This window comes from Ambystoma mexicanum, chromosome 7q (assembly GCF_040938575.1).
Source record: "Ambystoma mexicanum isolate Mex_15411 chromosome 7q, UKY_AmexF1_1, whole genome shotgun sequence".
Classification (NCBI taxonomy): Eukaryota; Metazoa; Chordata; class Amphibia; order Caudata; family Ambystomatidae; genus Ambystoma; species Ambystoma mexicanum.
The window spans coordinates 462,286,636-462,309,779 of NC_090941.1; the positions used below are offsets into that span (position 1 = coordinate 462,286,636).

General features: G+C 43.1%; 1 protein-coding gene across 1 annotated transcript in view; it reads right to left on the reverse strand.

Moving 5' to 3' along the window:
- The window catches only part of OLFM4 (olfactomedin 4), a 154,493-nt gene extending 138,510 nt beyond the window's left edge, over nt 1-15,983 (reverse strand). The window contains exon 1 of the mRNA XM_069639496.1: nt 15,594-15,983. Coding sequence (XP_069495597.1) covers nt 15,594-15,983 — 390 coding nt within the window. The remainder of the gene's footprint in view (nt 1-15,593) is intronic.
- Nucleotides 15,984-23,144: the final 7,161 nt, after the last annotated feature.

Genomic DNA, 23,144 nt, shown 5'->3' on the forward strand with positions numbered 1-23,144 from the left:
CATTGCTACCATGGTGTTGATGAACTCAGTCAATGGTACTGTTGAGGTTCATATATTCTTTGATCAAAATGGCTTGACATGGATCACATTGTTCTGCAGAAGGTTTTAGTTTATTTCTCTCCTTGGTTGCAATAGAAATTAAATTCTAGAAACTAAGAGTTAATGGCAGGTATCAATGTAGTTAAATTAGTCAATTATTTATGGTGACCAATGATATGACTAATTTAAATGTTTGGCAAACATCTGTTTTTTATAAAGCCATTTTGACCGTGGGAGATTTAGATTTTCTACATGAATGTTCCAGGTTTTGCCCAAACTTTTTAAGGGAGTCTAAATTATCATAAAGCCATGTGTTGTTGTTTTACAAAACAGATTGTATTCATTTCTGATTTCTAGAACAATGATGTCCAGCATCAGGAGCCATGGCTTTTAAGTAAAAATGTTAGTTTAATAGTGTTTTAGGTAACTACACCAAATATGATAGTACATTAAATGTTTAAATCTTTTCGTTTTTAAAACAACTAAGTTGTGTTTTTATGATAAACATCTAAATTGTAAACTTTGTTGATTGGGACAGTTTTTAAAATCAGGATGCGTTAGCTGTAATATAAAAAGTGAAGGGTTTATATTCAAGACGTTGATCGCATTTTAACTTTCCCTAAATGGTCATCTAACACAGTCATTTCAAGCATGATTTTCTGAAGTGCAGGCTCCAGGTTATGTTGAACAGTTTGTATGGCATATGTTTGCAGGGGTCCATTGGTTTCCACTTGTGAAACATGGTGGTGAAGGCGAGTGGAACACTGTAATTGTTTGTACTTATAATGTTCATTAGTTTTCTGCTTGTTGGCCATTATGGCTGAGAAGAGAATGCAGAGATATGCGTTCAGTTGATTCCTTGTCTATTTTTGTTGTATACATGTTCAGAGTGTGGTCTAAACTAGTAGTTATTGACTAAATTTGGACCATTCAGATTGGCTGTGGGAAATCCAATAAGACCTTGTTTTGCTAATTTCATGAAGGTATTTTCAGTTGGATTGGGGTTGTTTTACCATGACGGAAAGGTCCGCCACTGAAATGACCGCATGAGAAATGTACGATATACATAAATGTTTGTACATTTCTCATGCAGACATTCCTCATAAAACAACCCTAAAACCTAACCCCTGCCCACACCCTCACACCTGCCCACACCCCAACACACCCCCACCCCACTACTTACCTTTCACCTCGCGTGCTGTGTCCTTGCGACGCTGTTTCCCTTTCACTTCCGTGATTGGGAACAGGCGCTGCAGGGTCGTTTATTTTTGTTTTTGTTTTTTTTGTGGGGCAGCTGCAGGGTTGTCCCCCACAACCCCCGCTCCCTATTCTGTATAGGATGGTGAGCGGGTTGTTGTGAGGGACACCCCCGCAACCCCTGCAGCCTTTTATTTATTTCGGGTCATCTGCAGGGGTGTCCCCCGCAACACCGCTCACTATACTATATATAGTATAGTATAGTGAGCAGGGTTTGTGGGGGACACACCCGCAGCCCATGCAGCTTTTTATTTTTTTGACTTGGGTCAGCTCCCCTGCAACCGCCGCTCACTATACTCTCCCTGCTCCCCAGCAGCTTTTTTCTTTTTTTTTTTACCTACCCCACCAAAATATACATACCACAAAAGGTTCGAACTTTTTGTAGTTCAAACTTTTGGTGGTATGTATTTTAGGTCTTTAGGTGGTGGTAGGTAAAATGGATTTGGTCATTTCGGCCGATTCCTTTTCAGTTCATAAACTTTTTCAAAGGACAGAAACATGTGTCTGGGGTTGGTACTCATTCAAATGAGATTTGCTGAGCATTTTCATGCTAAACTTCCCTTGTGGGTAGGGCCAGATGTATTTGCACATGTAGTTTCTACTCTGTGAATGGTGCAGTGAGGTAAAATGTGGTTGTAGGCGCTCCTGAGTTGAAACAATCCCTTAAAACAAGTTATTTGGCTATTTACATTCTTATTTGAGGGGCTCCAACATTTTTGCATATTTTGAAAAACAGGGTTAAACCCTAAGTGATAAACTGCAATTGAGACATGCACCCCTTGATCACTGTCACTTTACTTACCGAGGCACAGCTCTTCTCTGATGTTGCCCAAGAAGGCAGAAACACCTGTCTGGGGTACTGTTGGTACACTTGAACAGAGGATACTTTGTCAACATTTCAGTGCTGGGCCTTCCTTGTGGGTTGGACCAGAAAAATATGCAAATTGATAGTTAACTTCTGAAAGGAACAGTGAGCTAGAATGTGGGTGTAGAAACGGTTAATTGGGAACCGTCCTATAGAACATATTTTTGTCCATGTTCATTCTCAGTTCACATGCTCCCACATTTGTATTGTTGTATATTATTGGTTTTATATAGTGCTATACACCAAAGAACTTAACCAACAAAAAAACTAGTACAACATACGATACAAATGACTTTTCCACAGGACAGCAAGTGGTCCTTAAGACGTGAACGGAAATAAGGAAAGGAAGTCAGTGATCGAAGAGCAAGAGGAAGTTTGTTCCAGGATGTAGGTGCAATGAGTGAAAACAAGCAAAAAAATTAGATTAAGCAGATGGAGGATGAGAGACAAATAGATGTAATTGTGACTATGAGCGAAGAAAATGGGAACGGGAGTAGAAAAAGATCATAGAAGAAAGGTAAGAAGAAACCATGCCATGAAGACTTTTAAACACAATCCAGAGAAAGGTAAACAACACACGAGATTCATAGGGAAGCCAACGATGAGATAGCAATACCGGGACAATAGAATCACAGGGAGAGATGTGAAAAATAGATACATTATAGAAGGAACAAAGAAGAGCTAGCTGATAGGCAGGATGACCTGGAAGTAGACTAGAGCAGTAGACACTCTGTGAGAAAACAAGGGAGAAGACAAGAGTTTTGGTGCCATGGAAATAGAGGTAAAAACATGCTCTCTGAATTTTTAACAGATGTATACAGTGTTTTAGCCTACACAAACTGTGTTATCTTGCTAGGATCTTATTTGATTCGACTTGTCAGGCAAATATGGAGAAAATGCCCTTCTTTCGATAGATTTTGAACATTCAAGGATACACCCTTTTATCAGCCCATTATTTCAATTAATCTTCTATATTGACCCCCGTTTGGACCTATACCTGAGCATCCAAGTGGAAGATTACCATAATTCAGAGCAGAATATTTGATTCTAATTTGCTCCAGAGATTCTGCATAGCTACCAAGTCACAATCAGTTGACAATTTCATGAATAGTAAAAACGATGTGGTTTACCAGTGGCAGTGTTTTTGTCATTTACACATTATGAAGCCATTGATGATTGCATATTGATTCTTGTGAAATGACTAGTGTTTGTTAGTCATATTTTTGATATAAATGCATCCGACCCTTCTATATGATTAGAAAAAAATATTAAAGCTAGTTATGTATTAATTTTATTGCCCAGCTCTTATTCTTTTTTTCTGGACAGGAACATAAATACTTCCCCTGTACAGACTTCTAAAATAGAAGACAAAGTTGTTTATGCACAATTTATCCCATATGGGCCTGTACGTAAGGGTTTTATTTCATGAATCAGACATAATATATCAGATTTTGTTGGATGATTTAAAATACTGCTTGCTCCATCAATACGTTGTGAAATTGGTAAATGTCTCCGGTCAGTGTCATAATATATTCTGTCCATATTCTTCGTTTTACTGCCCTTGCCAATAAGGGTCGCACAGAGCCTTTTGCCTTTAATTTACATTTCCAAAATATGTACTCTACTCTCCTTTTTGGTTATCACATATTTCCAAACAGTTTTCTTTTTTATACTTGGGATTTTACGTTTTGGAAAGGGCTTTATAATTTGCTTCATATTCTAACCTAACCACTTTTTGTATTGATATTATAGCCCTCGTTATGACTCGGATGAATTTATTTGTACCCTATTGAGCATGAAGTAATTATCATTACGCTAAGGGGAAATCTGGGAGTCTAAACAACACACGAATTGTACTACCCTACCAGCTGTAACACAGTCAGATGTTTGAAATACAGCATTAGTTATTTCTGCAAATTTGTTTGTCATGATCAAGTACCTAATTAAATCATGTTCCACTTCTTTTAGGGGGATGCAAGTGGATGATATGGCTCATTCACCTTATAGAGTATTGCATAGAAGGGACATTATTAATCTTTCTATGATTTTCAAAAAAAAAGGAAGCGGGTGCCTGAGATGCCGACATTTCCACACACTCAAGAGGTATCCTGCATACGTTGTTCTCATATGTGGATGATTTAAGAGAACCGTCATTTTAACATGGTGTGGGGGCTTTTAACATTCCTACGTAAGCCTTTTCTGTAAAGTACAATTTGGGTGAAGTTTCAGGATACATTTCACCTCATAATCATATTTTGTATTAACTAAAATATTACCACGAAAAAGCTCATGAATTATAATTTGACAGGTGTAAAAACCAGTGTTAGTTGGAATATTGCCTGTTTTGACTGTTATGCCAAACTTATAACGTTACAATTGTTTCATTGGTTTATCAAACTCTAGTGGTATTAGTTCAATGACAGAATTTGCAGTGTGATTTGTGGGAAGTTCTATAGATTTTCATACTTCTATATGAAAGTTTTAAAATGTATTAATAATATATTCTTCCCTTCATATGATTTCAAAAGAAAAAAAGAAATACATACATTTGCTCAATGATTCTCAAGCTAGTGGGGGACTAAAGCATATTTGACCTTTTCATATATGACACTCTCAAAAGTAACAATTTATCTCAATATATTTCTAAATCGTAACTGACATGTCAGTGGGTTAAGTATCACTGTTACTGGTCATTCTAATATTCATTTTTAATACCGCTATGCAATGTTTACAGAGACTTTAGCAAATGAGTTTGTGTTCATATAGGTAGCCTTGGATGCAATATCACCCGCACCATGAATATGTTTGTTATGTCTTTGTTACATTCAGACCTGGCTGTCAACCATGAACCCTGAGGGATTCACACCAAGCTGACCTCCTGCGCCAAGTCCCTTGGGTTCCACATCAACAAACACCTCTCCTTCAAGACACACATAGCTAAGAAAACTCAGACAGCTTGGTATCAGCTCTCCCTCCTGCGGAAAGTCAAGCCCTTCCTTCCTGTGGATGGTTTTAGATCCACCATTCAAGTACTGGTCCTACCCCAACTGTTTGGGGGCAATGCCCTCCTGAAATGCCTCCCATTGTCCTCCATTGTGCCCCTCAGAAATGTCCTACACGCAGCTGCATGCCTCATTAAGGTTTTATGTAGATACAACCACATCAACCAGGCCCTCATCGACCTTCAATGGCTTGCGCTGCATGCACAAATCACCTTCAAGTCTTGTTACATCATCTATAAGGCAGTCACCCTCAAGTCACCCAGCTACCTTGCAGAGAAACTCAGCATCTCCGGTGGACATGACAACACCAGAAGCCAGGACATGTGCAGACTTGAAATTTGCTTCTGCAAAAGGAATGGACAAGAAAACAAGCCTTCTCTGCCTACACCCCAAAACTATGGATCCTCCTCCCATAAGCATCCAAGTCATTGGGGCTCATTACAAGTGTGCCGGTATTCCTTAAAAGTGCCAGTAATATGGTGTACCATCACTTTTACAGTACCGGCATAGTATGGGTTACACAGAAACCACTTGCCAGAATTACCGTCGCCTGTAACACCTCTCACAGAATTATCGGCAAAATTACCGGCACCGGTAACACATGAAATGTAAATAACGGCAATGCCAGAAACATGTGCCGGTAATACCTGTACAATGGCGTTACCGGAACATTATGAGCATGCACTTGCCGGTAATATAGGAAGATATTTGCTGGTAGCAGCCGGTAAATGGTCCCAGGTGGAGGAAATAAGGCCACAGGAACACCCAATCCACCCAGGTGCACCCAATGCACACAGGACAAGTTCTAAAGGGCCACACCCATCCCAGGAACACTTCCAAAAACAACCATGCTGCCACTCATTGTCGCTGCCATGGACCTGGAGGCATTGCATGCTGATGTGCAGCTGATGGTGCTGGAGCAGCAGCAGCGGCAACAGCAGGCCAGAGACAGATCAGGAGGAGGAGGAGGATGAGGATTGGTATTCAGGGGATGCCAGTGGTGAGGTGGAGGCATGTCATGATCACTTGCACAAGGGCCACACACTGGGGTCTAACAGGTAGCCAGTGCACACCCTGTACTGCCTAGACAGGGAGACCATTCATGACCTCCTGTCCCTCATCCAGGATGACATTGGGAGCAGCATCGTCATCAGGACAACCATACCACTGCTATTGAAACTGGTGTTGGTCCTGCATTCCTGGGCACTGGCACGTTCCAGCACTCTGTGAGCCAGCTGCATGGCATTTCACAGCCTGCCTTCTCCAGATTGCTGGTGCAGGTACTGGAGGCCCCCCTGCACCATGTGGTCAAGCACTTCACCCTCCCACCTACCCAGTCACAGGTAGATGTCACCAAGGCCTGCTTCTATGCAATTACATGCATGCCCAATGTGTTGGCAGCATTGGACTGCTGGCACATAGAGCTGGTGCCACCCCACACCTCAGAGTAGGTTTACAGGAACCAGAAGTAGTACCATTCCCTTAATGTCCAGGTGACCTGTGTCGCCGACCTGACTATCATGCACTGCTCTGCCTGGTTCCCAGGATCAACCCACGACTCCATGGTCCTGCGGAATAGCACCCTGATGGCTTACATGGCACATCACAGAGGACAAAGGAGCTGGATGTTGGGTGAGTACATGTACATTTACATCTAAATTGCATCATGGGTCACATGGGGCAAAGGGGTGATCTCACTAATGCATATCCGTCAAGCACCCTGCATATGCAGGACCAACCAGCGCACACTGTAATTGGTGGGCCGCAACACACAGGATTATCACATGACTGGAGATGTAGCAGTCAGTGACCAGGCAATTAGGAACCCAAAAGGACATCCACATGCAATGCATTACAGGTACCAGAATGTAACACTGCCACCGCTCCAAAGCAAGTGAATCAGTAGACTGCGACACCTAAGGCTATTAGATCTGTCTCCTTGTGAGACATTGAGCATGCATGCACATACTGACTAATGATGCCACTGTCACAGGCAACACCACTGCCGAGCATCATTACTCACAAATGTAAATGTCAATGTCCCTGGGTCTTGCACTGTGCACTGTTGCCACTTGCATAGTCTCTTGGTGCTCTGACAGGCCTGCAATGGAAGTAGTGTTGGGGTGGGATTGTTAGTGGGATTAGGAGGGAGAAGAGAGCTTTGATCTGCTGTTGGCAGCTCAGTTTCAATGAACTGGTCACTGAGCATTGGGACCTTTTGTGCTTGGTAGTCGTCATGTGGTGTTGATTCATGATTGTGCATGGTTTGTTCTCATTGCAGGTGTCTTGAAGGGCGTGAAGTCAGTGGTGCAGTAGAGGCATGGTTGTGTTCAGTTCAGACTTTGAGGGTGCATATGCAGACTGGTGAGTTCTCACTCATGGTCAGTTAGTGGCAATACATTTCCTACCTCCAGCGATCCATCCAAGTGTGACACACTTCCTACTCCTGAACAATCCATCTAGGTGTGATACATTTCCTGCCTACAACAGTCTATCTCAGGGAGCAGAACCCAGCATGGCACAGATGTAGCACAGCGCCTGTCTCAAGGGGCAGCAGGGATCATAAGGCTTAGCTATATCATTACACCAGATGAATGATGTGGCTAACCGACACATACAGGTGAAGTGTAATATATGGCTAATTTACGTAGTTCTGCTACAGGCAAAATAAGGCTAACCTAGTATTCTTTTCTCTTTTTCAGGTGACTCTGGATACCCGCTGCTTCGGTGGCTGATGACCTCTCTGATGGATCCCCAGATGAGGAGGAAAAGGCATACAACATTGTGCATGTGAGGACCAGGACGACCATTGAGCGGATTATCGGGCACTTAAAGGTATGTTTCAGATGCTACACTGGTGAGGGGGGATAGCTCAGGGGCAACGTGTTTGTCTTGGAAGCAATACAACGCCGCCCAACAAAGGTTTGAATACTGATGCTGAGCTTAGAAACCAATCTCTGGTATTGAGCAAGTAATTACACCGGTCTGGGGGTGCACTCATGTACAGGTCAGAGAAGGTGGGGCAGATAGTCCTGGCATGTGCAATGTTGTATAACATTAGCGTCAGACGCAACATACCACTGCCACCAGATTTGGACAGTCCTCCACCAGAGGATGATGATGATGATGATGCAGCGCCAGCCAGGCCAAGGCACTTTTATCGTGATTTTTGTACTCTGTGTAATAGAATTGAATGCGTGTTTATTAAAGATTAATTGACTAATAATTTTATTCGCCTTGACCTGGTCTATCTACCCATCCAGCGCCTACTCTATGAGCATTTCATTCAGTTGATTGATTCAATGGTTTGATTCACATGAACCTCCCTCCCTTTCTTGCGTTTATTGTTCTGTGCTTCCCCTGGGTTCACGTTGTTGGGGACGCCTATCCTGGATTACACAGGCCAAGGCATGTGCACATGGAGGCCAGGGTTGGGTGCATGGCTCGTCAAGAACTCATTGATAACTTTTCCTGAGTAATCCTTTCACTCAACCCTTCCCTTGAACCTTACTGCCTATGATGTGCACACACAATAAATACTTGCCCCACAATAAGGAATGCCAAATCATTGCTTCTAGTGTTCACTATTATATATTGAAATGACAATGTCCAGTGCTCCCTCCTCCTCACTACACACCCTGTCCCCAAGCACCCCTCTCCCTTTCCCACACACGCTATCTCCACACACCGTCCTCCCTATACACTCTGTCCCCACACACCCTGCTCTCCACACACCCTGACCCCACACACCACCTCCCCGTCCCCACACACCCTGTCCCAACACTCCCCCAGTCTCCTCCCCATACACCTTGTCCCCACACACCCTCCCCACACACCCCAAACACCCAAATGTCACAGTGTCAAACACAAAAATGTCACACCATGACTCATTTTCAGGGCTCCTGGCGACAGGGCCCTTGGATGGCCCAGATGTGGTTGCTATCTGCTGTGAGAAGTGCCTCGGGCTGCTCTGCAGCAAGCTCCCTGTGGTGGTCACGCTTGAGGGCGGGTCAGAGCCTGGGCCCCCAAGTGCTCCAGGTTAACCTGCAGTTTGTGGGGGAGGGACTCTGCGATTGCTGAGATCCCCTCCTTCCCCTTCCAGACCCTTTGGGCAAGCAAGACGAGGGCATCAGAGGTGCGTCCCTGGGCCTTTGTGCTCCTGTGGCTGCTGGCCTGAATGCACTCCTGTGGGAGCCACAGCTCATTCAGCCCCTGCTGGACCTATCAGCCATTGCCCCATGCCAGTCTTCCATGGCACGGATCCGCACAATCATGTCCCGGATGTTGAGCATGGGTGGTGGAGGGGGGTTGTGCAGAGTGGCCAGGCTAAACAATGGATTTGGGTAAGGGGTGTAATCAACCTCATCCTATTCCTACTCCTCTGCCTCCTCCGTGCCGTACCTGCAAAGATAGTGTGGTGGCTGGTGTGGCACTGGTCGTGTTTCGGGCACGAGAAAGATGATTGGGCTACTGGTGATTGGTGTGGTCTGGTTGGCAGCTGGCAGTGGTGATGGCAGCAGTGCAACTGTCAAATATGGTGGTGTTGGGTAGACCAGCTCTGCAGCTATCACGGCAGGTGGCGGTGGTTGAGCTGCAGGTGGTGGCAGTGTATGTGCTGCCAGAAGTGGTGGCACAGATTCCCTCCTGCACGTGCCCAGCCAGATGACATACCAGACGTTTTGCTGTCAGGGGATGTGCCAGTTGGGGTGAGATGAGCATGCAGGCAGTCTTCAATGAGTCATGTCTGTGGGCTTGCATTACACTCATGCTACATTGTGTGTGTCCTGCTCTTGTCTTGCTGTTTGGTAGGTCGGTTTGCTCTGATGTGCGCTTCTACATGTGGTTGGTGCGAGTTCACATTGACTGTTAGTCTGCGGCTGTTTGGCTGCCCCTGCCCCGGAGTCTGCTGTGCGTGTTGGCCCCTCCCTCTGAAGGCTGGAAGAGGAAGGGGAGGCTACAAAACCCTAGCCAGGTCACCCTTGCAAGCCTGCCATCGTGAAGGGTGCCGCTGTCTGTGGCTGTCTGATGGCTGGAGGTAGCGAGGAGAAGGAGGCAAGGTGATCATCTGCTTAACCGCTCAACAGAACGCCAACAATTGAACAATGATGGTGTAGGAATCAATGGAGGTGACAGTGGTAAGCTTGTGAGTGCAGAGTATTTCCCTCTTTTGAAAGAGAGTGTATGAGTAGCAAATTACATTTTCCCACTTCTCTTGCTGTTTTTCTTGCCATTCATCATTTGTCTGCTCTGTTCTGTGCTTGAGACAACAATTTCATGACGCTTGTGGGTCCGCATTATTTTGCACCGCTGTACTGGCTCCAATACTGCACCCTTATTTTATACCATTGGAGGCTTATGTGTCTTTTTGTGCCATGAACTATAGAGTTATTTAGCCGCCAGCTGGAATTAAAAACAAAGGACAAAAGAACATTTTTATAAGGGGAGATTTTACTTTTAACCACTTAGCCATCATATCAATCCCAGCGTGGTACTGATTTTAATCTTTTTTTACCTCATTACTTAAATTGTTGGGACTTACGAGGACTAGATTTTGATCTGACTACCTATCAGTGATCAGCGAAAATGACTAGAGCAATTAGCACTATAGACATATTTGATATACTCTTGAGAAATGTAAAGAGGTTAGCTGGGAGCTTTGTCATTTATATTCCTTACTGACCAGCAGAAATGTAATTTGTTGGAAGTTCTAACTCCCGCATGATCAAGGGCACGGAAGTTCCATGACAGAGGGGCGGGCCACTGACCTGCTTGCAATCTGTTCCTCGGACATGCAATGACTGCCCCACGGGCAGAATTGTCCAGAGAAATCGACTACACTTTGCCCATAACAGGAAGGCGAAGTTAGAGCTGCAGTGGGGCAGACAGAGTTGGCAGTGGCGCATTAAAAAGAAGGGGACTGCTATCACCCTTACTACCCCCTCTCAGCTGCTCCTGGTTGTCCGGCATTGCGAACTCCAACCGTGAAGCTCAGATACTGTAATCGGCTGAACCCGCAATCTTCTTTAATTTTTTCCCCCTTTCTCACTTTCCACATTTTTCATACATAATGGTCAAAAAGAAGGCTGAAGGTGCCGCGCCTGTGTGGGGATTCAACGGAAAATCTCAGGACTGTTTAGACTGATCAGTGATGTTAATTATCTAATAAGAGAGATTAAGGACCTGCTCTCAGATCTTGGTGGAACTGATGTAGGAGGCACCTTTGAAACACGGGATATATTGTCCAGGGAGGATGGCTCAGTGGCAACATGCTCGCCTTGGAAACAAGACGACAAAAAGCAACGCAGGTTTTATTCCTGGGTCTGCACTTTGAAACCTTTGGGTATTAAGCCCGTTATATATGCACAACTAAGACATACTCTTGTAACTGCCTCAATGCCGCTGGGCTGTGTGAGCACTTTAAAAAAGCAAAGAAAGAATAAATAAATAGATATAAAAATACAGGGTGCAATCATATGCCAGCTAACAATGCCACATCACCAGCAAATGTCTTACCAATGGCTCCTCTGCTTATTAAATCTAACTGTGTGGCCCTGGCGGGTAAGGAGGATTTAATATCCTTTTGTGACATTGATGAGCCTATCACCAAGCAGTCTGAATGCTGCAAAAGGCTAGGAACCGCATTACAAAGGAAGATTTGCTGAGCCATTTTGAAACTGCTCTTAAACCGGGCCAAACGGAGGCAGAAATGTTACCTTTGGCATCCCAAGTAACCGTCTGGAAAGAGGGTCTTCCGATCCCATTATCATTGAACCTGCTGTGCGGGAGAATCCCCTCTCCCCAGGGACTGGAATACCCTCCCATGCTTCTGAGGACCATGAATCTCAGAAGAACAATTGTATACACTGGCTCTGTCACAAAAAGGGGTGTTTATCTGTGATAAGTGACGACATCCTGCATTGCATATGGGGCTCTGTGCCTGGTGCCAACACAGACTATGTACAAGTTTTCCTTTCCTCATGGCTGTTGGTTGAGGGTTTGTTCAGTATTGGCCGAAGATCTCTCTCCACCAAGGTAGTGGGCATACAATTGAGAACAGTTGAGACCTTTTTTGGGCCAATGGGCAACAGGGTGGTTTGGATATCAGTGGGAAAAATGCCTCAGTCTTTACGTAGCATCAGGAGTAGCAAGGGCAGGGGGATCAGCATAAAGCAAAAGGGTGGCAAACTCAGTAGACTTAGAAGGAGTAGATTGACTGGCGGGGGCGGTAGTCACAACACGAGTGAAAAAGGCTGTATTATGCTTCTGTCCTAGAACATGGCAGGTGTCAACAGATTATTGGACATCCTTGATCGTTGTGATTACATCCATAAATTCCAAATTGTAATGTAGCAGAAGGCATGGGCAGTTGACCCTCCATTTTTTCAGGGTTTCCAAAACTTGGCTATTACAGCAATTTAGGGCCCCAAGGGATGCCCTAGTGGTGGTTTATCGGCTTGGTTCGACACGTCTGTTGACTGGAGGATCGTGCAGTTCCCTTCAGGATCTTTGGACTTTAAAGCATTATGAATTAGTTTGGGGATTAAGAAAAGTTGTGATAATATATTATCTCCAACAGACTCGCAGACACACGTAGTAAAGCCACCCTGCAAGTTTTGGCAGAACACATGCCATCATGCCCTTTTCCATCAGCCCCGACTAACTACAGCATTGTAGATGGTATCTCAATCTACAGATTGAACTCCTAAAAGAACTATCAGAGCTATGGGATGACCAGGATCAGGCCTGGGATGTCACAGCTTTGATAGCCACTCACCTGAGGAGACCACATCATCAGGCGCTGGAATCGGCATGCATCATTTCTAATTTAAACCTAAGGGCATGCAATGGCAGATTTGCCAGTGACCAACCAGCAAGGATGACTTTTGGGGGCACAAAGCAAGCTCCCTAATTGACTTTATCTTTGTTTCCAGCCCTGACTGGGCTAGAGTGGCCAACTTTGAGGTTGGTGATAGGAGTGAAAGTGATTTCTTCCCTCTCACTGCAAGCCTCATAGGAAATACTCTCCGTCAGCTTAATCATGTATCCCCAGCTAACTTACAACCAGTGGAAATCAGTGGCCACTGACAAAGGTCAGTGAAGTGGTCCAAATTAATAAACCAAGATTTGCTGCCCGACATTTATAAATCCTTCCTTGGAAACCTCCAAGCTATCTGCCCTGAACCGTTAGACACACAATAAATCCTTAGCGAATACGAACTACTAACAACCAATCTTACCCCCTTTATTTCTGGCCCAGCCAAGACCCTCAAAAGAAAAGCAATATCAAGACAGAGCTGGTATGATGGGGACTGTCACATTGCAAAAGGTAAAATCATAGATTCCATTAAAAGGAAAAGGGGGCTTGATAAGTCTAAACTGCATGCATTACGGGCAGAGTATAAGAACATGCTTAGCCTAAAAAGAAAGAGTTTATCTCTGAGAAATGGTCAGCCTAAATGCCCTACAATCAAGGGATGGTGTCCTATTCTGGAAATAGGTATGTATAACACCCGGGGGGAGACTGTGCAATGCAGTGCTGTGTAAGTGAGGGCGATTAGTGGTCACACTTCTCAAGTCTTTAAAATCGACACCCTTCTGCCCCTCTGCCTGTGAGGGGAATTTTAACAGTGACCATTGAGAAGGTGGCAGCAGCCGTAAATTCTTTTAAGAGCGGGAAGGCTGTGCGAGCCGATCTTATCCCCATCGATCAGTTAAAAGAAGTGATGGTGGTATGGGCTCCGGCTCTCTCTGGGGTGTTAAAGGCTATCCTGTCCAGAGGTTTCATTCAATCTTCATGGCAACAGGCTGTGATATTTCCAATATATAAGAAGGATTGAAGAAATCAACCAGCATATTACTGCCCGATTTCACTTCGGGACAACATATGGAAAGTGTTTGGTAAAGTAGTACTGAGGCACCTTCAAGAATGGGCGTATAGGGAAAGCGTTATTCACAACATCCAGGGTGGATTCAGGGTAAATCGCGGCACCCTTGACCAGTGTTTTATGTTCTCATTTCGGATCTAAAAATACACACGCTTGAGGAAAATGAATCTATATGTGCCCTTTTTAGACCTCAGAATGGCATTTGACTCAGTCTGTAGGAAAACGCTAAGGCAAATTCTGACGGCATGCAATGCCTCTCAGAACCTGATTTACATCATCTCTCAAAAGGGCAAGTGTAAGATATGGCTTAGGAGGCAACCTATCCTGCCCATTTAATGTGGAGATAGGCCCCCATCTTGGTCAACATTTATATTCAGGAAATCATTCATAGGTTAATCAGCGAATGCCAAGATAGCCCCAAATTGGCCCTAAAGAAATAACGAGCACTGTTTTATGCAGATGACACTGTTCTTATTTGCACACCGCCTCAAGGACTACAAAAATCCCTTTAAATCTTTTTGAACAAATGCGAAGAACTGGGCCTCTCGCTGAATGTGGACACATCAAAGGTCATGGTGTTGAAACCTCCCCACATGATATGTAAACGATTGAGATTGGAAGCTCGTGGACCGATACTTGAACAGGTGAAACACTATGATTTTTTAGGTCTGAGATTTCAGGAAACATGTGGCTGGATGTCCCAAATCTTAAAAGCTTCCATAACTTTGGGAAAAGTGGGTGGGGCCATTTTGTCTTCTACATAAAGCATGGAGGTGGAGATATTTCCCCGGCTTTAGATATTTTCTTAAAACAGGCACTCTGCACAGCCCTAGATGGCGCAGAACTTTGGGGACAAAGGGACATTGCCAAGATCAAAATCTATGAGCAGAAGTTCTTAAAATAACTACTGATATTATTATTTTTTTTTTTTATTTTTTTTTATTTTACTTGTAACAATTAGTTATTTACAAAACTTTAATTACAAAAATTAAGGCAATAACTTCATCTTCTTTCCTTATCATCTATCAACTGTCGTGTAAGTTCATCATTCCCCTACTGCTCTTTCAGGTGAGAGGCTTGTTTTTAACATAGGGCTTTCTCCAAGATGTTATCAAGAAAGTCTACCAAGGCACAGATTGATTTAACATTATTTCCGGCTACCAACATACACCACAGATGTTCAGTTTGTTGAAAAGTTGATGTTAAATGTGGAAAGAAAAATGCGCACTGGGTCGCCACATGGCCACATTCAGAGACTAGATGTTTGAGTGATTCTGCTTCGTTTTTACAGAACCTACATTTATTATCATCTATTTCTTTATAATGTCTCAGGTACATCATCTCTTTGGTTTTATATATATTCAGCCGAAATCTTAAAAATTTATTGCGATGGTATCTTGATGGAAATCTTGTTAGGTATTTGGGTATCTTGTCTAGGGTATTACAAGTCAAGCCTAAGTTAAGTGAAGATGGCATTGCTTCACGTAGTTCTTCATTTTTTATCCAATACCAAGATCTTTTGGCAATCTGTGGTGTTTTACATACAGTCTCCCAAGCGATGTCCATGGCCGCTAGTGACTTTCTGATTTTCATAGCCCAGATATGTATCATTCCAGAATAATATGTGGCCTCCATTTCTTTTAAGATCTCATAAGCTGGAGCAACTATGTTTAAGTTCATTTTTCGTAACAAGACAATGGACTTCCATAGAATCAGGCCATCTAATGGATCAAGGCCTAGTTCATGTCTTATTGCTACGATGGAAACAAAAAGTTCCAGAACTGCCCAAATACGATTATCGATGTTGAATCCTGCCTCTGCCCCGTAGGTCAAGGCAGGGATGACTTTTTGTCGATAGAAGGTCATGACCGGAATCAAGGTAAATTTGCCAAATTCATTGTGCAGGCGTTTTCCTTGAAGGGTGAAAGCAGTCATACGATGCTTCAGATCTAAGATCCACTCTTGTTCTCTGATTGATTTGTTTATTTGTATCCCTAGATATCGTATAGTTTGTACAATCTCAATCTTTTCTCCTGATGCGTACCAACTGAAATTCTCAGCCAATCTTTTCTGTGATGACCCGAAAGACATGATCTTTGATTTCCCAGCATTTATTTCCAAACCATTCGTTTGCAGATACAAAACCAACGCTTGTATTAGATGTTGTAGTCCAATTTTAGTTTGATCGAATAATACAATGTCGTCGGCATATGTCGCATAACTAATTGGTTGGTTGTTTACTTTAGGGGGAAAGCAGCGAATGTTCGCAAACGCCTCCGGTAAGTCAGCAATATATAACTTAAATAATAGGGCTGCCAAGGGGCAGCCCTGTTTCACTCCTTGGGTGGTTGGAATTTCTTTCGTCACGGTACCTTTGTTATCAATGCAGACTTTTATTGAGGTTCCTGTATGTAGGGCCATAAGTGGATGAAGAATATTTGGAGGACATGACCATGATGTTAATTTTTTCCATAGATTTGTGCGATTGATTTGGTCAAAGGCCTGCCGCAGATCTATGAAAGCTACAAACATTTTCCCCTTATTTTTCATTGATTCGAGCTTGAGTATGTTTACAATGAAAAGATTAATTTCTGTTCCAACATCTTTTGTGAAGCCTGTTTGTCGCTTATCCAATAGATTGTTGAAAGAAGCCCATTTGGAGAGTTTTTGTTGTAAACATGTAGCAAAGATTTTGCCTATTATATCCAAGAGGGCAATTGGATATAATTACTAATATTAACAGTTATTGCATGCACAGCTTTGGTTTACCTTGAGCTGGATTTGATCCCAGATCTGTCCCTGATACAGACCCGGACAGCTTTTTTTGGTCAAGAATCTGGAAAAAACCTGATCTGGAAACCCATAGGGGGTATTGTAATCTTTTTGGGGCCTGGACGGTGGTAAAAGCAGTAAGTGGGCATGGCACGTTAAGGCCAACTGCCAAGACCTGGATGCTACAGGTTTTTGGGAAAATCCCATTTCTTTTAAGATCTCATAAGCTGGAGCAACTATGTTTAAGTTCATTTTTCGTAACAAGACAATGGACTTCCATAGAATCAGGCCATCTAATGGATCAAGGCCTAGTTCATGTCTTATTGCTACGATGGAAACAAAAGTTGGAAGGGCTAAAACTCCTCTCCAAAATTGGCCTTCCAGAACTGCCCAAATACGATTATCGATGTTGAATCCTGCCTCTGCCCCGTAGGTCAAGGCAGGGATGACTTTTTGTCGATAGAAGGTCATGACCGGAATCAAGGTAAATTTGCCAAATTCATTGTGCAGGCGTTTTCCTTGAAGGGTGAAAGCAGTCATACGATGCTTCAGATCTAAGATCCACTCTTGTTCTCTGATTGATTTGTTTATTTGTATCCCTAGATATCGTATAGTTTGTACAATCTCAATCTTTTCTCCTGATGCGTACCAACTGAAATTCTCAGCCAATCTTTTCTGTGATGACCCGAAAGACATGATCTTTGATTTCCCAGCATTTATTTCCAAACCATTCGTTTGCAGATACAAAACCAACGCTTGTATTAGACGTTGTAGTCCAATTTTAGTTTGATCGAATAATACAATGTCGTCGGCATATGTCGCATAACTAATTGGTTGGTTGTTTACTTTAGGGGGAAAGCAGCGAATGTTCGCAAACGCCTCCGGTAAGTCAGCAATATATAACTTAAATAATAGGGCTGCCAAGGGGCAGCCCTGTTTCACTCCTTGGGTGGTTGGAATTTCTTTCATCACGGTACCTTTGTTATCAATGCAGACTTTTATTGAGGTTCCTGTATGTAGGGCCATAAGTGGATGAAGAATATTTGCAGGACATGACCATGATGTTAATTTTTTCCATAGATTTGTGCGATTGATTTGGTCAAAGGCCTGCCGCAGATCTATGAAAGCTACAAACATTTTCCCCTTATTTTTCATTGATTCGAGCTTGAGTATGTTTACAATGAAAAGATTAATTTCTGTTCCAACATCTTTTGTGAAGCCTGTTTGTCGCTTATCCAATAGATTATTGAAAGAAGCCCATTTGGAGAGTTTTTGTTGTAAACATGTAGCAAAGATTTTGCCTATTATATCCAAGAGGGCAATTGGATATAATTACTAATATTAACAGTTATTGCATGCACAGCTTTGGTTTACCTTGAGCTGGATTTGATCCCAGATCTGTCCCTGATACAGACCCGGACAGCTTTTTTTGGTCAAGAATCTGGAAAAAACCTGATCTGGAAACCCATAGGGGGTATTGTAATCTTTTTGGGGCCTGGACGGTGGTAAAAGCAGTAAGTGGGCATGGCACGTTAAGGCCAACTGCCAAGACCTGGATGCTACAGGTTTTTGGGAAAATCCCCAGGTACCTGTAACAGCCCAGGTACTGGCCATGAAAGTTAACCTAAAGTTGAGGAGCAGCGAGGCTTTGGTATTAGAGGCAGCCAAACTGAAATTGGGCTTGGAATACTTGGAGGTTCAGATGTCGCCTGGTTTTAAAGACTATCTTAACATTGTAACTCCTGTATTCGAATGGTCCTTATATCTTAGGTTTAGACTGGGCATATTACCAGTCACTTCTTTTACAAAAAAATGGCGCCCTGTCAACTCAAGCAAATTCCCACTAAGTAGGGCTCCTAAAGAAAGAATTAGTCATTTTTTGTTGATCCGTCCAAGATTAATGAACTTGAGAAGAATGTATTTAAGACAGATCTTGAGGAATGCAGGGATTCGCCAAATAGAACGTGCTGTTAAATACTTGAGACAGTGTACTGATTTGTATGTAGTTTCTGGAACAGCACAATTTATACCTAGAGCTTGGTTGTTGAGAATCAAGAGTATGTGACCAATTATGAACTAATTTAGCAACGGCCAAAGTGGACGAAGCTGTGAGAGACACCTCTTCGTTCCACAAAGGACTTGTTTTTTATCTCATGTAATTAAATCATCATTATATATAAGATGTTTTGTTGAGTGTAGCTGCACCTTGAGATTTCATTGCTTGTAATTTGTGAATGTTCTCCATCCTTTTAAATTCAAATAATTATTTTCCTTTACTTGTATGTACTTTTGTGGTTTGACAGCTGAAATAAAGATTTTAGTAGAAGACTGTTGGTCTGTCAAAGTGGCTCGTTGTTGTGTTTGCAGTGGGCCTATGATTACTGTCCTGTTCTCCCCTGGCACCCCTGGGTGCTCATCATGTGGCCATGTGTGTGGCAGTGCTTGTGCATTGTTAAGTCTGCCTGCTACACCTGGCATGTCTGTGTGAAATTCACCGATTCGCTGTGACTGGCATGTGACTAACATGTGCTGGACCTGTTCCCTTGAATATTTAGTCTTTCTCTTCCTGGGGATTCATTTATTTGGACACAAAATTGGCATTTACATGGGGTTTGTTGTACTTACATGCATCGCCTTGGGTCTAGGCTTTAGCCTCTGCTCCCTACGACTCCCTCACTTGTAGAATGGAGCTGCATGTCTCCTTCCAGGCTATCAGGGTCAGGGGGTGCCATTATCCATCCTCCTGTGGCAGCAGGCCAAGATGTTCCTGACCCACAGAAGCACATCATCCCACTGCATGTGGCAGTCATGTGGGGTGCATTGGACGGGCCCCACTGCAGTCACCTTATCGGCCACCTCCCGCCAGAGGGCCGACTTCCTCCTCTAGTTTATCCTCCTATTGCCAGCCCCAAAGACTGCCTCTGCATCTTCCACAACATTATGTGAGTGCAGTGAGCTCAGGTTCCATGATGCACGGCTGGTGGAGCTGGATTTCCGGCACTTTTGCCATGGATGCTGTGTTGGATGGGGTGGATTTCACTAGGAAGTGGCTGATTTTCAGTGGATTCTATTTTCAAAATGGCCACTGAGAGCTTTCTGTTCCTGCGATGTCGGAATTTCCTGTACCAGTATTTCCGGCACTCGAAATTCCAGCTTTGAAATTAACTGCACTGGTGATTACAGCAGTCTGGATGCCACTATTGTTGTTTCTGGCACATTTCTGCCAGTATCACCAGCAACATTTGATATATGCTAGTAATTCCGGTAAGACGGTAGAACCGTTTCTGGTGAGGGGGGAAGCATGCACCCGCAGACCTGGAATATGCCAGTAACTCTGGCAGCCAGTTTGCCAGCAACAGTACTACCTGCACGCCAGAATTCCTGGGATTTTTCCGTAATACTCGTAATGAGGGCCCTTGTGTTGAGAATGTGTACATATGGGGCTTAATTCAACAGCCTCCATTTATGATTCTAGATCATACGGGACTACTATATGCCACAATTTCTTCTACTTTCCCATGTTCACCTCTCTGGGGACATAGTATTGCTATCCAAATCACAACCAAAATATTTTATTGGACTAACTTGGACTGTGATGGAGTAATGCATGATCTTTGGATGTAAAAAAGACCTTCTTCATCATATTGTTGGATGCACACTCCCTGAGAAGCACAACATATTCCCTGTTTACTTATTCTTAAGGAGATATGGCAAAGATCTGTGTTGATCACTTACAATTAATGGATGAAAGTGTGGGACACTGACCCTAGATGGCACTTACAATTAATGGATGAAAGTGTGGGACACTGACCCTAGATGGGTCTATGGCATGTAAGGCCATTAGAATTGAACAATTCATAAAGGTTTCAATTTAATGTAGCCCAACCATAAAGATTATAGGGAACACAGTATTATAGGAAATGTGACCCCTAAAGATCTACCAAATTAAGGGGCTGATTTATGGAATTTGTGCGCCAAAAAACGGGGATTTATGCCGCATTCTGCCCGCAAATCCCCATTTGTTAAACAGGGATTTGCGGGCAGAATGGAGCACAAATCCCCGTTTTTCGCCGCACGAATACCATTAATCAGCCCCTTAGTGTACATTGCAGATAATGGGGGAGTTCCTGTCCTGGAAGTGCCTAAGCAGTAGGCTTGGCCTGCTGCCAGGAAATGACCTTGTACCTCATACAGCTTTAAAAAAATGTTTAAACTTGTGTAAAATATTCTAGCATGCCCCTTCTCAAGGAAAGATCTTTCTCTTACGAGGTTTCTGCATTGGAAAGTGAGTATGTGTGCAGCTGGCCTTACCCCAAGACCCAGCTAAAACCTTTCGCTGGGGAAAAGAAACACCACAGAAGACATGGATTGGGCCGGGTGACGGGAAGACAGCATACAGCATAATGCCTGCCTGAGCTGGTGGTGGCTGACCTGTTGAGCCATGGAAATAAGAAAATCAGCAAGTTCCCCTATGATATCATAACCGGTACAACAAGCTGAATGAATTATGTATCATGTTTAAGATGCACAAGATGGTGGAATTATGGACAAAGTCTGCAATCTTTCTTCAAGCCTCCTAATATTATGGACAGATGAGGTATTTTCAAATCATGTATTGTAATATAGCAATATGATTCTCATACTGCGACATAGTGCTGGCAAGGAATTCTTGCAACTTGACGTTTCCAAGGGTTATATAAGAGAGTCGTGTATGACAAATACATTCGTTTGGGTAGGGAAAACAATGAACATGGGGAAGCTACTGCGGCTGTATTGTATTCAAATGTTTTTTGGACTTTGTTGCCAATACGCCCTTGGGAGTTCCCCTATAGTACAACAAGATGCACCAGGCATATAATATGCCAATCTAGCATTCTTACTAGCCTCCTCTCCCTCTCTCTCTTTGCTCTTTCGCTCTCTTTTTCTCCTCCCCATTCTCTCTGTGCTGGTGTTCTCTCTATGACTGTTGCTCTCCTTCTCTCTCTTTCATGTTTTCTGTATCTCTTTTTGTATCTTTCTATGTGGATGAGAGTCACACAGCCAGGTGCTTATTTACCAGAGTCAGGCAGCCATTTGTGACAGCCGCACAACGAGAGGGGTGAAAAGAGGCTGGTGTTTTTTTTTCGTTTTTTTTTGTTGCAAAAGCAGCTATTAAAAGTTATTTCATTTTACTAAAATTGTAAGGTAGCTCGTTTACAATTTCACTTTGTTCATTTCAAATGACCTCTTCCAGCATATATTGTAGTCATAATAACAATAGCACATTTGTCTTCCTGCGAAAAGCAAATGATCAGCAGCTATATTAACACAGTCTCCTGCACTTCCTTTGCACACTTTTGAAATTCCCCTCGGGGTAACCTGAGAGTTCTTGACTGTTTTCTTGAATCAAAGAACTTTTAGGGAACATAAGAAGGATTGCACTTCTTTAGATTTTCCAAATATCCCAATGATAAAAGGGTTGTATACTTGAAACAATGAGTACATAATGCACACAGTGCTAGGTGCTCACTTTTCACAACCTTCACCCGAACATTAAAATGTTGGCAACATAGAAGATGATTCAGACACACTCATGATTTTAATGTGAAGATAACATGGCTGTGACACTCGTCTCTCCATTAGAGTCCAAGGGCTCTTAAGAAATGGTTCTTCGTCGGCACAGAATTTTAGCTGTGAACATGCTCATTTCCCAATACAGAAACATCCTGAGAGAAATAAGATCTATGCTTAGTGAGGCGCATGCGAGAATATTTTACATGAGTTTAATCATTGTTGAAAGGTCATTTGCTGACAGCAGGGAACATTTGCTTGTCAGGCCCTTCCGGAACATGGATTCCCCCATTATGTATAATGCACCCTTAATTTGGTTGATCCTTCCGTGTCACATCACCAATCAATTTACAATCTCAAAACACTGAAATTACGGAATATTAAAAGTGGTCAGTAAGATATATTAGAAGCCTTTGTATGTTTGTTTGTTTATTTATTTGCTGTGCGCACCGGACCCTGAGATAGCAGGGTGCATGAGAACAAGTAGGTTTACAGCTTAGTTACAGAATTTACACATTTACAGAAGTTATACATTTACAGAACATGGCACCAGAGGGTGATACATTAACAAGTACAGACGATGTGTAGCCAAACAGTCATCATAGAGCTAACTTTACAGTGTAGCAGCAAGGAGCCAGTCAGACACCATCAGGTACCGACATGTGGTGGGTGCATGGGCAAGTGCATGTTACATAGTATTCTCAGTGAGCCATTTTATTGTGTTATGTCTGAATTTGTTGAACGTTTGCTCAGATCTAAGTGCATGGGGCAGGG